At 31.2% G+C, this 18,521-nt stretch overlaps 1 protein-coding gene across 1 annotated transcript in view; it reads right to left on the bottom strand.

Annotated features, from left to right (window-relative positions):
* Positions 1–13,342, bottom strand: part of LOC126890959 (dynein axonemal heavy chain 1-like) — an 87,756-nt gene extending 74,414 nt beyond the window's left edge. The window contains exons 1-2 of the mRNA XM_050660137.1: positions 13,292–13,342; positions 9,225–9,387 (exon numbers count right to left, since the gene is read on the bottom strand). Of these exons, the coding sequence (XP_050516094.1) occupies positions 9,225–9,387; positions 13,292–13,342 (214 nt within the window). The remainder of the gene's footprint in view (positions 1–9,224; positions 9,388–13,291) is intronic.
* Between the last annotated feature and the right edge of the window lie 5,179 nt (positions 13,343–18,521).

Genomic DNA, 18,521 nt, shown 5'->3' with positions numbered 1-18,521 from the left:
CTATAATTGCAGGCAATAGATTTTTCACCACCCTTATGAAGAGGAATAATGATGGCCGTCTTTAGGCACTTTGGAAATTTACCTTTCTCAAAAGAATCATTTATTAGAGAGATGAGGACTCCCAACACATTGTCTAGGAGATTTGAGAAAATTTTTATGGATAGTCCATCGGTACTACAGGAAGATTTGCTTTTGATACTATTGATTGTTTGGATCAGTTCAGATTTACCAACCGGTCTTATAAAGAATGAATTCGAAACCTTTCCTGAATTAGGGAGATAGGAAATGGGATCTTGTTGTGACAAGATTCAATACGATTCATAATAAATGCTGGAAATGACCACCTCTAGCCAAAATACATGAACGTAGCCTACGTGTCATGGATTGCCGTACACGTTCAAAGATTTGAGGTGTATTTCTTATGGTGTCACACGCTATTTGAATATTCTTCAAATCGTTGATATCAACTATGGGTGTCGTGTAGACTAATGATTTAAGGTAACCCCAAAAACAGAAATCACAAGGATTTAACTCTGGAGATCGAGGAGGCCAATGTTGGGGCCCTCCTCGGCCAATCCAACGGTTGGGATATGTTACATCTAAATGTTGCCTAGCAGTCCGACAGAAGTGTACTGGAGCACCATTGTGCATGAACCACATGTTTTGTCTGATATTCAGTGCGATGTCTTCAAGTAGTTCAGGGAGATCATTTTGTAGAACACTGGTGTAAGAAATTCCATTTAATGGCTGAGCCAGAAAATGTGGCCCAATTAAGTTATCCCCTACTATACCAATCCATACGTTCACTGAAAAAATATTTTGAAAATGGTGCTCTATAATCTCATGGGGATTCTCGTCTGCCCATACGTGATTATTGTGAAAATTTATGATAGCTACTCTTGAAAAATATGCCTCGTCCGTGAACAATACATTATTTAAAAATTGAGGATTTTGTCGCATTTCGTGTGTTAACCATTCACAAAATCTAGCTCGTTGAGGAAAATCTCTAGGTAAAAGAGCTTGAACCCGTTGGATGTGGTAAGGATATAACTGCTGCTCTTTTAAAACTCGCCACACAGATGAATGGCTGATATTTAAGGTGTTGGCAATTATTCTAGTGCTTGTTTCCGGGTGTACATCAATTTCATCTAAAATTGCTTGTTCTACCATTACATTTCTAACTGTCCGGAAACGACCAGTACTGTTTGAATTTCTTTTTAACATTCCAGTTTCGGATAAGCGGTTGTGAATACGTGCAAATAGGGAATGATGAGGCGTTATTCGTTGCGGATATTTTTCAGCATAAAGGCGTCTAGCTTGTCGACAATTACCATTTGCCATACCATACACAAAATGCATGTCGGCCATTTCAGCGTTTGTATACATGTTATAAAATAAACAATACACAGATAATGCAAAAATAACAACCTACAAACTTACAAGTAAACTTCGATTGGTAACTACCAACAACAGTGTTTGACATCAGTCTACTAAAATTTGAATAAACATTAAGTAAACACGGTAAATGTCGAAGTGACAGCAGCCTACTATTCTAAAACTTTGTAATTAAAAACATTAAGGTAGAGGTGGTAATTTCCAGCATTTATTGTAAATCGTATCACATTTTACATCTTTACTGTTTTCCACTCAATTTATTAAAAAAATTATAAATTATGATGTTTATTTTTTTTTCTCGGCAGCTATTGGTTTTGGGAAAAAAATTTAAGAATAAAAAAAGTTTTAAACAAAACAAGGATTTTAAGTTAAATTTTATTTCATACAACTTCGTCTCGAAAAAAAAGTTTTGATATGAAATAAGGTAAGGGTTGTTAATTTCACCCCCGTATAATGTAACAGGAATATTGAAAAAATACACGTGGTTAGTCCTTTGCGAGTGCACGAAAATTACAGAATTTCAAGTTTCTAGCTTTACTGGAATTAAAAAAAAATAAAAACTCAATTTTAGTTACCATTTTATGGGTGATATCACCCTTAAGGGTTGGGCTGAGGAAATTTTGTTATAGGAAGAACCCATATTAATTTCATATGAGCAATCACCTCCTGAAGTTTGTCGCATGAATTTAGAAACACCCTGTATTTTAAGAAAAATAAATTTATGGAAGAATATATTTAGACATTGAACTAATAATGATTGAATTAATAATGTCATGCTACTATACATTATACATAATATTATCATCATGGCATCCACACTCCTAGCGGAGTGATTGCCGCCCTCTTTGGGCTCTTCCGATTCGTTTGTGGCGATGAATCAATCCGCATTAACATTTTGGTTTTACAACGGGTTGTGTGACTTGGCATCTTCTACAATTTTTCTCCACTCGTTCCTGTATTTTCTTATGGTTACCCTCGTGAGTTTTGGGTCTTCCTCGTGGTCTGCCTGATACAGGTCTCCATTTGGTAATTTTCTTGATGACGGCTTCTGGATTTCTCCTTTCTAATATGTCCCATCCATCTGAGTCTCTGTGCCTTGATAAACCTGACGATGTCTTCTCCTTTCAGAAGTCCTCTTACTTCGTGGTTCATGAGTTTTCTAAATTTATTATTACCTAAGTTAAATGGGCCTGCTATCCTCCGAATTATTTTTCTCTCTAGGATCCTCAATCTTTCTTCCTTTTTTTGGGGTCAGGCACATTAATAAAACTTCAGCACCATATGTGATTACTGGTCTAATTGCTGCTTTGTAAATTTTCAGTTTAATATTCTGAGTAAGCTTCTTATCTTTGAGGAAGTTATTGTATTTCCAGTAGGCTCTGTTTCCTGCCTGGATTCTTTCACTGATTACGATGCTTCTATCATTAGTTCCATTAACTGAGACTCCAAGATATTTAAAGATACATAAGGTACTAGTTATTTTTCGGGTGTAACTACAATGATATTATGCTAAAAATGATGGTGTATCGCAGATTTAAAATGCGTTTATCTCGAAAACCGTTGAGTTTAGGGAGATGAAAGAAATATACCTTTTTTAAGTAAAACTAATAGAAGAACAAAAATTTTAATGTCAAAATTATACAGAGTGAGGGATAAAAAAATTGAACGTAATAAATGAGTGCTGAAAGGCGTATGTGGCGCCATCTTGGCAATACATAATTTTTGGTAGTGAATTTAGTTGTCTCGACCCAAAAAGACTCGACATACCAAATTTCATGTTGTTACCTCATACCTGTCAGAAAATATTCAATAATAAATAAAAAAAAAGTTTAACTTTGACACTAGTGCAGTCACTGAAGATTTTCACCTCCGATTTCGTTAAACCTCCATCGATTTTCATGAAAACTGGTGAGTAATTAGAGGATACCTCAAGGAACAAAGGTGACATGATGCTAACTTGCGCTTTTACCCTGGGGGTGGATGCCACCCCTTCTCGTGGGTGAAAATTATTTTATTAAAAATAATACCGTAAGTCAATAGAGGGACAAATTATAAGCAAAATTTGTTATATAAAGTTATTAAAATAAATCAACACTTTTTGAGTTATTAAAGACCAAATAATTTATTTTTTCGTAAAAATGCATGTTTTAAATCGGTTTTTCACGTATAAATCACAAACTGTAAGCTTTTAGAAAAAAGTTATTATTACTGAAATTGAAGATCATAAAAAATTAAATACACCTCTCACATACAGAACTAAACTAATTTTAGTTTAAAGTGAGTTATTGGCAATTGAATGTGTATTTTTTTCAACGAGTACTCAAATCTAATTATTGAAGCTTAAATAACGGAAAAACGATGCAATGTATAAAATATTCCTGCTAAACATTGCCAAAGTACTTCAAAATACCTATAGTCTGGGCTGATTATCGGAGAATAGGCCATTTTTGGGAAAAGTTATTTACCAGCAATTTTATTGCTGGAATCGAATTATAAGATCCTATATATTAATAATATAGGTATGCAAAGTCCTCAGATAGTGTGCTAAAATCTTGTTTTTTTCAATTATTGCTCTAGAACTCCGAAGATTTTAAATTTACAACAAAAACACTCAAATAAAAATTGACCGTGATTAAATTTTGCATAGAGACGTGTTTTTCCCGATCTGCTCCGACGAAAATTTTCCTCGGAAAATGCGGGTTTTCCCAACAAAATCTTTAATTTTAAAATAAAGTTTTAGATAAGTAATTATTTACCAATAATTAAATAATTTTCGTACTTCCGGGCCTAAAGTGACAACTTCACTCCCTTGTGACAGGTACTAAAGTGTCACATTTAATCCCTCCGGGATTAAATATTGACGAAACTCCCGGAACGATTAAATCACAAACAAACGAATTTAAGGGATATTTTATTGAAAAATATAATTAATTAGAATGGTAATTAACGTTAATATTCAAATTAATATTGTGACAGTTCGTCATATTGACCAGTCTTTCCTGGGTTAATGCAGCAGGTAACTGACGAGTAACAGATAGGTCCTTTTCATATTGAACTGGTGTTTGTTTCGAAGATCCTGCGGAAACAGGAAGCGAGAATGAGGACTGTGGCATAACTATAGTGGACGAATCGGCGACTTGACCAAATATTTTATCTGAATTTTTGATCACAAAATTTCGGTCAATTTTATTTTTGGTGTTTCTAATCGCAATTAGGAAGGAATCGCCCAAATCTCTCACATCGTCGATTTCTAAATCAACCAACTCTTTTCCACGACAAGCACCCGCAACGCCCAAAATAAGTGCAACCTACAAAAAAATTGATTTCTTAAAATTTCTGAATATAAACAAATTTCCAAATTTACCTTAAGCATTAAATATTTATCATCCGGAGCCTCCCGTAAGAACTGATCTACCTGCTCAGACGTGAGAATTCTTGACTTCTTTGGCTTAAATCCCTCATTTCTTCTCTTCAAAAAAGCTAATAATTTTGGAAATTTACTTATATCAATATCTTCTCTAATGTTAATAACCGATTTCAGCATTGAGTAATGTGCCCAGAGAGTTGAGGCACAAACCGCTTTTGATTTATCATCGAAGTAGACTAACAGCGCATTTTCAGTAGGTTGTGTCACATTTTTTAAGCGGCACCACTTTTTAAAAGCATCGTACTGCTGCTCGTATAGTTTTCTAGATTTCGGTGGTAACAATTCTTCACCTACTTCGGCTGCTCTTTTATCAATATCAGATACACCTTCTTCACTCATGATACCAATAATTATCAATAACAATGTTTCTTTACAATGACACTAGTAATGACAATGTTTCTAAATTATAACTGTCACAACGCAATGTTACTATGGTAACTTATTTTAAAGACAGTTTATTAAATGAGTTGAAGAGAGAAAAAACTGATTGAAATTATTGAAATAATTAATAAAATCATACCGGAAGTACGAAAAGTATCGTATATACCTTGCGACTGAAGTACATTTAATCCTTCAGGTAAATTATGGCCCTCCCTGCGGTCGGGCCATAAACTTTACCTTCAGGATTAAATGTACTACTTCAGTCCCGCGGTATATAATGTACTATTGGTGACTTAAAAGCCTTCTTGGTTTAGATTATAGTTACAGAAGCTGGTGAAAATTAAACGAATATTTTAGCAACAATTTAATTGTTAATTAATAATTTACGGTCGCAATAATAACCAAAATAATTATGATACACTGATCAAACTTTGAAATTTTATAAAGATGAGATGCCTATTTAACATTTTGTCGACAAAATATAAATTTTTTATTTTTTTTTTGCATGATCTTTAAATATTAAAAAAAATAGTTATAAACAAATTAACGTTTCTCAGAAAGTTTTTATTATATAAAATTTTAAAAAATAGCTAAAATGCGCATTACAAATATCATGAAAATGAATGCTTTAAAACTTTTTTGCAACCATTTGCAAAAAAGTTATGAAACAGCAAAATAAACATACGATTACTACGGTGTTAATATTTTTTTTAATTCTTTCAAAGCGTAGAAGTGTGATTAAAGTACAAGCTAATTATTTTTAAAACAATATCGATTATCAGCTTAATGGTTATATTTTAATTAAAGATTATAAATATATTTTTTTGTAATTTACACGCGCGAAAGTAGAATAATACAGTACCGTAGCTACCCGCCCACATACACAACTCGCGCGAGTTTAAGCGTGTCAGTCGCTTCGAGTGAACATTTTATCTCCGGCTCTGTATCAAGCCTACTTTCGCGCTAAAAATTACAAAAAAAAGTATTTTTAACCCTTGATTAAAATATAACCATTGCACTAATTTTTGACATTCTTTGTGAGTAATTAGTTTGTACCATAGACTTACTTTTAAGCTTTGAAACAATTAAAACAAATTATAAACAATGGAGATATCGTATATTTATTTTGCTGTTTCCTAACTTTTTTGCAAATGGTTGGAAATTTTTTTTAAAGCATTCATTTTCAATACCTATGAAATACGCATTTGAAGTATTTTTTAAAATTTCAATTCTAAGAAATGTTAATTTGTTTATAACAATTTTTTAAACATTTAAAGATTATGCAAAAAAATGAAAAATTTATATTTTGTCGACAAAATATTAAATAGGCATCACACCTTTATAATCTTTCTAAGTTTGATCAATGTCTCATGATTATTTTGGTTGTTATTGCGACTGTAAATTGTTAATTAACAATTGAATTGTTGCTAAAATATTCGTTTCATTTTAACCGGCTTCTGAATTTATAATCTATACCAAGAAAGCTTTTATTTCACCAAGCTATATAATTATTGATAAATAATTACTGGCCCAAAAAATTTATTTGAAAATTCGAGATTTTGTTGGGAAAACCCACATTTTCCGAGGAAAATTTTCGTCGGAGCAAATCGGAAAAAACATGCCTCTATGTAGAATTAAATTGGGGTGAATTTTTATTTGAGTATTTTTGGTGTATAGTTAAAATCTTCGGAGTTATAGAGCAATAATTGAAAAAAATACGATTTGTCGGCGCCATTTTGTTTATAAAAAAAGTAGCACACTATCTGTGGACTTTGCATACCTATATTAATAATATATAGGATCTTATAATTCGATTAAAGCAATAAAATTGCTGGTAAATAACCTTTCTTTGTACTTTACTAATTAGACCAACGTATTATAACTATTTTTTTTTTCAAAATTTAAAGATTATGCAAAAAAAAGAAAAAATTATATTTTGTCGATAAAATATTGAACAAGCATCTCATCTCTATAATCTTTATAAGTTTGATCAATGTATCATGATTATTTTGGTTATTATTGCGATCGTAAATTGTTAATTAACAATTGAATTGTTGCTAAAATATTCATTTAATTTTCACCGGCTTCTGGAATTACAATCTATACCAAGAAATCTTTGATGTCAATAAGTTATTTAATTATTGATTAATAATTACCTACCTAAAACTTTATTTGAAAATTATAGTTTTTGTTAAAAAAACCCGCATTTTCCGAGGAAAATTTTCGTCGGATCAAATCGGGAAAAACATCTCTATGCAGAATTTATTTGCAGTGAATTTTTATTTGGGTGTTTTTGTTGTAAAGTTAAAATCTTCGGAGTTATAGAGCAGTAATTGAAAAAAATACGATTTGTCGGCGCAATTTTGTTTATAAAAAAGTAGCACACTATCTGCGGACTTTGTATACCTATATTATTAATATATAGGATCTTATAATTCGATTTCAGCAATAAAATTGCTGGTAAATAACTTTTCCATGAATTTTGCTAATTAGCCAAGAGTACTATCAAATTAATGAGCTTCAGAACAAAGTAATAGCGTCAAAATTAAGCAAGCTATAATGAAAATAAAAGAGACGTTTCGAATTATTTAGGAAAAAGTGAGAAATAAAACATACGCTATTTCCACAAAAATTTAAAATTATAGTAATCCTTACAAAAACTTCTTTATATTAGCAAAGTAATGTTTTAAATTTTGACGGGTTTAGAATGCATATTTTTGAAAAAAGGTTTAATTAAAAAAATCATAATTTTTAAAATTATTGTAATTCTCATATTCTGTTGATAATAACTCCAAAAATACTCAATATACGTAAAAAATTATATACATATAGCCAAATTTTAGTTTTTTCTGTGCCAAATATTTTACCTGTTTAACCATTTTTATAGGGTAAAAAGTAAACGAGATAGAAACGTTTAAATCTTAAATTTTGCTAAGGGAACAATGCAACTGGGGTCATTTATCCTTTTATTTTTAAAAAATAAGGGGTTTAAAAGATTAGGTTCAACGCGCTTAAATAGCACTTGGAATTGGCTTTCAAACAGTTTTTAGATGAAATTGATATCGTAAACAAGAACGGAGTTATAAAAAAAAAACAATACCATTTTTTGGAAAAGAATTTAAAAGATAAATTTAAAAAAAAATTTGCGAGTATAAATTTTAACGCTATCAACATGTTCGGGGGCTCATTTAATAGATATTTTTAAGGAATTTTACAAATGTTTAACAAGTTTATGTTATAAAATGCATCAATTTCCCGTTATTTCAGCTTGAATACTTAGATTTGGGTACTCGCCGAAAAAATATGCATTCAATTACCTATAACTCACTTTTAGTCAGTACTAAAAGGTTTTCTTAGCAGGGAGTTTGTTTAATTTCTTATTAGCTTCAATTTTAGTAATAACACCTTTTTTGTAAAAACTTATAGTTTTTGAGTTATCTATGAAAAATCGGTTAAAAACATGCATTTTTCTTAAGAAAAATTAAAATCTTTGATCTTTAATAACTCAAAAAGTTTTGATTTATTTTAATAACTTTATATGACAAATTTAGCTTGAAATTTGTCCCTCTATCAAATTATGGGGTCATTTTTAAAGAAATAATTTTCACCCCCGAGAAGGGGTGGCATCCACCCGCAGGGTAAAAGCGCAAATTGACACCATGTTACCTTTGTTCCTTGAGATATCCTCTAACCACTCACCAATTTTCATGCAAATCGATGGAGGTTCAACGAAATGGGAGATATTAGCTCATATCCACCTTCAGTGACTCCCCTACACCCTCAATCTCGGTTATTATAAACTTTGTACTAATATATAAGGTAAATTAGCTTAAATCGGCCTATTTTAACCTTAGGAACCTGAGGTTAAGCTATGGCCCATTTTTTACCAAATACCCTGTATAAGAAATGCTACAACTAATTGTTAAAAATAGATTTATTTTGTTTTTAATAGAAATAATTGATAAAATATAAACCGAGCGATTAAATAAAAGATAATCTACTTTATAGTATGATCTCTTACCTCCAAAATCCATCCACTGTCGGATTAACTCTATTGGTGGTTGAGCTCCAAATACTTCAAGTGCTGGCATGTTAAAGTCGTCGATAAAAAATACTTGTCTTTTCAGCACAGGCGGCCCGAATACTCCCCTTCGTCTTCTGTCTAGTTTAGAGTCAATAAGATCCTGAAACAAGTAATAAAAACGTATGGTTGGTAATAATATTGATATGTACTATATGCTCATAATATATTCGCAATACTACATAGGCACAAGGGCTTGCACTCACGTATAAATATGCATGCGATAGATGCAGAGAATCTTTTTATTATACAAGAATCGTATTAAAACTTGCTATATTTTATATTTTAAAACTCTGTTAAATGCCTTCTTCAAGTCGATCAAACACAGGGATGCAGGTCTATTGTGAAGTATTTTCTATGGGAAATAAGCCACAATTTTACTAAAAAATGAATTTATTAACGTTTCGAAGCCCAAATCGGGTTTCATTGTCAAAATACAAAATACTATTAAAATAACCAAAAATGTTGTTGCTAAGTAAAAAAAATCTTCTAATAATTTATTTAATCTGACTCATTTATATTGGCAATTCAGACGTATATTTTACATTTTAAAGTAGAAGATTTTAAAATGATATCGCCAATATTTATGAGTTGCTTTCCTGGGACGACTTTACTAAAAGATAGTTCATTCGATTACATGAAATCAATCCCAACTCAAGAATATCCGTCGCAAAAAAATCATAGCATGTGATCTGTCTTTAAAAAGGCAACCAAATGCAACGATGACAGTAAAATTCTCGCGTTAGAGATTCCATAGTAAATCACGAGGGAAACCAGGAAAAAACCTCGTGATACTATCCCGACATTGTAAGTATTTGGTCTTACATTTAATTTACCTTCAAAAAACGAATACCAAATTCTGACTTTAATATGTTTGAATTATAAATAATATTAATAAAACATAGATATACAATAAGTAATAATAAAATATAAAATTTGTACTAACTCGATATGTTATTGACTTACTAATCGTGGTATTTTCTTTCTATTGACTTCCTCTTTCAGTATGGGTAACCACATCCTACTGCATTCTACCGAGGAATTTGCGACACAACTGGTTTCATTTAGCATAATTAGAGCCGCTTCTTTGATTTTTCTCTTTTTACTATCTGTTTCTTTCAGGACTATACTTGAATCTCTCCACTGAACTCTATGTTCATTATCCCATGCGTGTTGACATATTTGAGATCTATCAAATTCTCTATTTTTAATATAAAACTGATGTTCACTTATTCTAACGTTTAATGGTCTTGATGTTTCACCTAAATAAAATTGTTCACATTCACAAGGTATTTTATAAATGCAATTATTTGTTCTTTCTTGTTCATTGTTAGGTTTAGCTTTTAGATAGAATAGATCTCAATGTGTTTGTTGTTTTGAATGTTGTTGAAATGTTGAATTTATTTCCTATTGTTTTAAGTTTCTCGGATAGTCCTTTTATATATGGTATTGTTATTTTCCTCGTATTATTTCTTGTGAATCTTGTAGGATCCCGTTCTAAGTTGTTCTGTTCCATTCGATCCAATCTTGTCAATTCCTTATTTATAAACAGTAAAGGATAATCATTTTTTAATAAAACAGGTCTATTGTATTATATTATAATGCTTTTTCTGTAATCTGTTTTATGACGAATGTTGCATCTGTACACAACCTTCCCGCACGGAAACCTTGTTACCCAACTGCGCTGGAAACCCTAACAGCTTGTCCACATGAGGGCAGTTTGCCCACGTTGATATCGCGGTTTACCTCAAAAACCCAACCGCCGCGGTTGAAATTGCCAAGGAACAAATGGAATCGTACACATGCAACCGCTCCGTCGTCAAACCGCGACGGTTGTAAGTTAACTAGGGGAGGAATCGCTCTCATGTGTACGATACAAACGTCGGCTAACCGCGGCGTCAACTGCTGGAAAACAGCCCTGATATGGACATATAAGCTGAATTATTCGTTCTTGCAAAATTTTAGTTGTAAGTTTAACTGTAGTAGGTATTTGGCAAATTGATACCTCTGTAGCTTTCTGGTTATTTCTTGTCGCCCTTTTTGAGTCATAGAATTTGCTCGCTTGTCTTCTATATGGTATTTTATTATTTATAATCTTGTTAAATAATAGCAGTTTATCCGTCATTATCGCTCCACCACAATTCATTTGTTATCCCATCTTTTTCTGTAGCTTTACTGTTCTTTAGTTTTTCATTTGCTTTTGTTTTTTATAATCATAAATCCATGCATCCTTTTTGATGTGTTTCGGATCTATTTATTCCTTCACCTCTAGTTTTTATCCTTACGCTTGTTTGACACACAAAGGCCCGGTACTTTATGTGTCGATTAAACCCCGGTTATTTAAGCGGGGTTTAATCAGGACCTCTTAAGGTTCTCTTCCGCTGTAATAAATGCAATTACAAGTATTATTATAATTATAAATAAGTATAATAATAATAAAATTATAATTGCATTTATTATAACGCAAGAGACCCTAATTGGTCCCGATTGTTTAATCGAGACATAAAGTACCGGGCCTAAGAATTTTGACCGTGGATGGTTGAAATCATAGTGGCTCGAGCAATCATATAATATGGAATCTTTCTCCCTTCACCGCTTGAAACGTTCGTTGAAGGGAGAAAGATTCCATATGATTGCTCAAGCCACTATGTACATTTCAACCATAGTACGGTCAAAATTCTTAGTGTGTGTTTCGAGCGTTATAATATTATCTAGTGGCATATTTATTTTTGTAAACCAAAAAAATTGTGCTGCAGTTCTTTTGAGAAGAAGCGTTCACGTTTCTCCGTTTCTTGATCAAGTGCATGTATTTCAGTATTTCATTTCTAATTAACATACTCGTAGTAGCGTAAGTTGTTGTGTCTTTGTTACTCTTCGCCGATATTACCGGTTTTTATTGAAGGTATGCGAAGGTAAATAACTGGTTTTATTTTCTACCAAACAAAAAAATAATAATAAGAAATCAAAAAAATCGGAGAATTCACAAACTATTTATTCTTATTAACCAAAACTAACATAATTATGCGAGCTTACAAAAAAAAATAACTTCAACTATCACTTTAAGTTATGCGAGCTAGTAGTAAGTCAATACACAACTATTGGGTTAAATCCGAACACTAAAACCGATAAAATACTATGCAATATATATTTTATGAGGTGCAATAATTTTGAGCCACCCTGTATATTGGAAATAAAGGAATAAAATTAACTATTTATTTGCAAGAAATCAAGAAAGTGTCCACAAAGCACAAAAATCAAAAATATTGTGCCTAATACAGCAGTGTATATCAAAATATCTGTGTAATATGTAATAATAATTAATATTAAGCCACTATGCCATATCAAAAATCAAAAATTTTATGCCTAATAATATTTATGTACAGCAGTGTGTATCAAAATATCTGTGAAATATGTACCTAACAATAATTACTATTATGCCACTATGCCATATCAAAAATCAGAAATTTTATGCCTAATAATATTTATGTACAGCAGTGTATATCTTTATGTCTGTTAAATAATAATATGTAATAATACTTAATGCTTTATAAAATAAACAATAACAAAAAATTTTACGTTGGAGCGCCAAATGTTACTCTTCGCCGATATTACCGGTTTTTATTGAAGGTATGCGAAGGTAAATAACTAGTTTTATTTTCTACCAAACAAAAAAATAATAATAAGAAATCAAAAAAATCGGAGAATTCACAAACTATTTATTCTTATTAACCAAAACTAACATAATTCATATTAATCTTAATTGAAAATATAAAAAAAAACCCAAAAGGAAAAGGTAAAAAGCTCAACTAAAGTTTATATTTGCCTCTAAGAATATTCTTTTCAGCGTACACCCATATTATAATTCTTAAAACTATGTAATATTATATTTAGGTACTATTTACAAGAAAAAAATACAAAACCGAGATATTTGTCAGACTGCTGTATGGTGTGGTGGCTTAGACAGGCAAAACAACGTTCTTTTAAGAGAAGTATTGGTTTAATCCTACCTTATGTTTTCTTTTGTCGATGTTATACACGTGGACGATGTCGTACGGCATTTACATACTTGGATACTTCACAGTTATACAGGTTATATAATATATCGACCCTGGACAAGGGTGTTTCAAAAAAAAACTCACAACATCAAAATGAATTGGAGAGAAAGAAAAATTGCTGGCCTTAAAGATAGCGTATGGCCAAAAAGAAAGGTCTAGGGGACCTAAATATCCAGATATTTTAAATCCTTGCTGAGCAAGACAATCGTCAACTTCATCAAATTGAATATTTCTTAATTAGTTATCTGGATTACTTCTGATTAAATATCCTCAAGGAGTTTCATAGGACAATACTAACTTGTCCTCATGAAGTGTAAATCAAAAGTGAGCAAGATATGACACTAGACAGGTAAAGACAAAGAGATGACCCTTACTAGACAGGTAGCAATGTATACCTAAAGCCTACTTCATGCCTGATTTTCTATATGATTTCGGACTTAAAAATGGCTTGATAGCAGCTAATGTTCAAGACAATATAGAAGCCTGATTTTTATAATTGTTTAGGCCAGTACTTGTGACAATAAAGCAAAAATTATGACAATCTTATTTATAAGAATCGTTTCTAGTTGCTTAGCGACTTTTAACCCGTAACATCTTGTTTGACATGCACTAAATTTTTTGATTTTTCCTGCTTTTTTCCTTCACCTCTGTAGAGAACCAAGGAGTGTTCCACTTTGGAAGGGTTTACGTTTTTTTATTTTTAATTTGCCCAAAGCTTCTTTAGCTAAGACTAATATGTTTGCTTTAATTGTTTCCCAGCGTTCGTCGATCCCATTGTTTTGGATAATATATTTATGTGTTTCCGAATTTTTCTGCTATTCTTTTCCATAGATACCTTGTTGTGTCATCCTGTAGATTTTTAACTTTTATCTTAGTAGTGTATTAGTACATTCATTCAAGCAATTATTCAGCTCGAAATTCTAAAGGCCCTCATGGATTTGTTTGAAATTTTGACAGTGGCTCAAAAATTATGCAAATAACAAACCTAAATACGCCAATGTTATGCTTCCACCCCTGGGGTGAATGCCACCCTTTCTCGGGGGCGGAAATTTAAAATTTCAAAATGACACCGGGAATCGATAGAATTCCGTTGAATTCTATTGAATTGTTGAATTTTATGAAGAAAATATATAATAAATTTTTTTATTTAACTTAATATTTTTCTGAGTTATTCTGAGCGATTGAAGATTCCAAAAAAAACACGTTTTTTACTAGTTTTTCGCGAATAACTCGAAAAATACACATTTTCAGGAAAAAATCATCCTTATTAAAATTTAAGCTTATAAAAAAAACAAAGAAACTAATCAGTTTTGATTAAATATTTTAGATTATTTCATTCATAGGAGATTCTGACCAATAGAAAGCTACATAAATCTAAATTAAATCGATAATTTTTGATAATTTCCCGTCGTCAAGTATATGACGTCAGATGCCCTTTGTTGCTACGAAAAAATACATTCAGTGACATTAATGACAATTAATGTTTTAAAAATTATAAAAGTGATGACTTTCAACCGTCAAATTAATATTTATAACAACTGTGTGTTTAATTGTACTAATTTGTATTTACATAAATAAATTACAATAAAATTTTGGTGTTATAATAAACAGCTTTATTCATGAAATAATCGCAACAAATTGCACTCGATCTCTAAAATTAATATAGAGTTTTTGCCCTCGTGACACTTTGACATAATTTCACTCGCCTTCGGCTCGTGAAATTAAAACTATCAAAGTGCCACTCGAGAAAAATTCAATAATTTTAGAGCTCTTGTGCAATTACTACTGATAATATTAAGCAACTTATGAGTCGTTGAAAACGAATTTTTTGTATTTCGTAAATTTATGCAAATATTTGAGGTCAAATTATGGAAAAACGATTAATTTTTCTAAGAAAATGTTAATAAACATTTTTAAAGTACTTTTTTGGCCTTCAAAATAAGTTTTGATAAAAGCCTCTAGCGTAAAAATTAAGCAAGTTATGACGAGAATTAGTCAAACACCTCGAATTTATAAAAGAAAAAATGACGGTAAAATGTATCCCATGCACGTCAAAACTAATATTAATCGTAGCCCATGTAAAATTAACTTTATTTAAGTTCCGACAACACGTTCCAAAAGTTTGAAGTATTTAAAATAATTACATTTTGAAAAACTTGTTTTAAGTACGTTTCTTTTTTTTTCGGTTTTTCAAAAAATGCGTTATTTTTTCAAAATATTTTAAAACTAATGTATTTATGAAAATAAGTATTCTGACCAAAAATTTAGCTTTTTTATAACTCACTTAGCTTATAAATTAAGCGAGATATAAGCGTCTAAAGTATTGATTTCAATGTAAAGGGAACGTCTTTTTAGCCCTTTAACATTAAAACTATCTGAAGAAAGGATCTAGAAAAATTGCAACTCTCATGATCTTACAGCTTATGAAATTCCCTACAAAATGATGTAAGAGTGAGTGCAAAAAGCTTAAAAGAGAACACGAGTTATTGTTAAAAACCACATACATTTTTCTAGAGAAAATGTCTGAAAATTACGGAGTGTTTAAATTTTGATGTTTTTGGAGTATTTATTATTTTATACATGCAGTGTCTGCTTTGTAATTAATTACATATCGGGCAAAAAAAATCTCAATTTTGCTGAATGGGGATGGACAAAAATGAATGGCACCTTAGTACCAAACAAAATGACGGATACTCCTGCACCAGAAGAACTACTTAAAATGATATTTTGCAATTGCAAAAAAGGATGTGGCGCAACTAGTGGGTGTCGCAACTTGGATTAAATTGCAATCAATCTTGCGTTTCTTGTTCTGGTGAGAGCTGCCAAAGTTGTCCTCCTCTCGACCAAGAAGAAAAGGGAGCTGATGCAGAAGAAATAGACAAAATTGGAAGTTGAAGTTAAATTATTGATATATATATATATATGTATTTTAAAAATCATATTAATTTTATACTTAATTTAATGTTGTAAAATAAATATTTTTCATTATCATCAAAATGTGAAATTTAAAAAGTTTAATTTCCCTCAAACGTATATTTTTATGGGATACAAATTTTATAAATATATCATTATATCATAAGCAACAATTAATTTTTATTTTCTTAACGAATTTCATTACTTCAAGCTTTCAAAAAGAGTTTTTCCCTAATTTTTATGATAATGGGCAGTTTTTAGGGGTTGAACCAAAAGGGGTTGAAAATGAAATGATTTCATAACCTCAGCCATTTTTTTAATAACTGTATGAGGGGTAGTTTTTAAGGGTAGTTACATATAAAAATATCGAACTATTAGTTACATTGTAAAAAAACAACAAAAATTTAACATGTTTAAACATATTGATGTCTATAACTGCTTCCATTTATTAATTTTCAATTTTTTCCTAAGTTTCATTCTTAGGGGTGGTTTTTATTGGTTGGATTATTAAAAAATTTAGTCATATTTTTTGTACTTGAAGGAGAGAAATTCTCCTATTACGATCCAAACTAAAAAAATTTCATGTTTTCTGACCATATTTTTTAAATAATCTTTGTAAGAGGGGTTGTTTTTAAGGGTTGTGAGCTGTAAAATATAAAAATATTAAAGTCATGATTCAAACTAATCAACAATTAACATATTTGAACATAAAATATAGCCCATTAGCGCTTTAATTATTTAGTTTTCAATTTATTAGAGTAAGGGGTAGTTTTCACCCCTTAAAAATAAAAAGCATACTTTTCGACCAAGTCAGCTTTGAAGATTAGGGTAAAATGAACTTAATTCCAAATTTTGAAGAAGATCGATGAAGGCAATTAGAATTGCGAGGTTTGGATCCATTTTAAGGTTGAATGATTGTACTATATTCCGCAATTTTATTTTTATGATATAAAGTTGTGCATTTGTACTCAAATTTTGGACAATACTAGCTTATAATGGCTACCTAACTCTGCCAATGTTAGCGCCCTTACGTCCATAATTTGGGAAGGACGCAGCTTTCTATTTAACCCTACGTTGGGCGCACGGTTATTGCTGACGAGCTTAGTCGCGCAGTCTACGATTGTAGACCAATAGTTTTTTGTCGTACCGTAGAATGGGAATACATTGATCATTTTTAAATTTTAATGTTAAACAAAACTTTTATCTAAGAGTTAAAATCGACTAAAAAAATCAGTAATAATCGGGTTTCGTTTATCAAGACACACAATAAATATTAACACTAAATGTTTGATACTTTTCAAGAAAAAAAAATTAAAGGACCTGATCAAAGATATACTGTAGATGGGGATATTTTGATCACACATGTAATTTTAGTTTACTATGAAAGTATCCCCAATGTTATTCACTTTGAAAACATATTTTGACAAATCTTATTTTATTATGACTTTTTAGGGTAAAAAAAATTATGAAACTTACAGAAAATAATGCATTTGATGATAATGAAATGAAACTGCACTTCAACAACTTAAAAACTACGAATTTTACAGAAAAATAAGGTATGTTAACGTGTTTCAAATTAAACTAAACTTCAACTACTTTAATGTCTTTTTTAAAAATGCATTTGGTGCTTCCATCTAAACACTCTATAGATGCGGGATTTGGAAAAAATTCAACTATATCCTCCTGACTAATTTGGGATATGTCGGCATCAATCATCTTAAATTCTGTCTTGCTGGGTTTTATGGATTTATAGCCTATGACTATTACTTCCGGCTCTACCTCCAAAATTTTACAGACATAGATACAAGTTTTTTTTCCTCTCTGTGATAAGAATTTTGCTAAAATATATCTACCTGCTTGAACCTTATCTACTTCAGACTGCACTTCGTAGTTTTCTTCATTTTCTAACAAGTCTGATTCATTTTCGGACTCGGATTCATCTGACTGTGATATGTGGCTTTCTTTATCTGAACTATCTTCTGATTGCTGCTCAATTATTGCTGTTGACACACTAGCTCCGGGAGCTACATCTAGTTTCTTTTTTCTTGTTTTTGGTCTCTCTGGTCCTCCAAATCTTTGCTCCTTTAGAAGTGCAGTTAATGCATTTTGAACGGCGACCGTGGGATCTTGTGGAGCGTCATCTGTTGGCAATTTCTTATAAACTTCACCCGGGCAAAACGGATAAATACCAGTAGAACGAAAGGAGCTACTTAAGTTTCGCTTTACTGCTGATGCAATTTTATCCGTTTGTTGGGATGGACCACCTTTC

Source organism: Diabrotica virgifera, chromosome 9 (assembly GCF_917563875.1).
Source record: "Diabrotica virgifera virgifera chromosome 9, PGI_DIABVI_V3a".
Taxonomy (NCBI): Eukaryota; Metazoa; Arthropoda; class Insecta; order Coleoptera; family Chrysomelidae; genus Diabrotica; species Diabrotica virgifera.
This window is presented reverse-complemented; position numbering and strand designations above follow the sequence as displayed.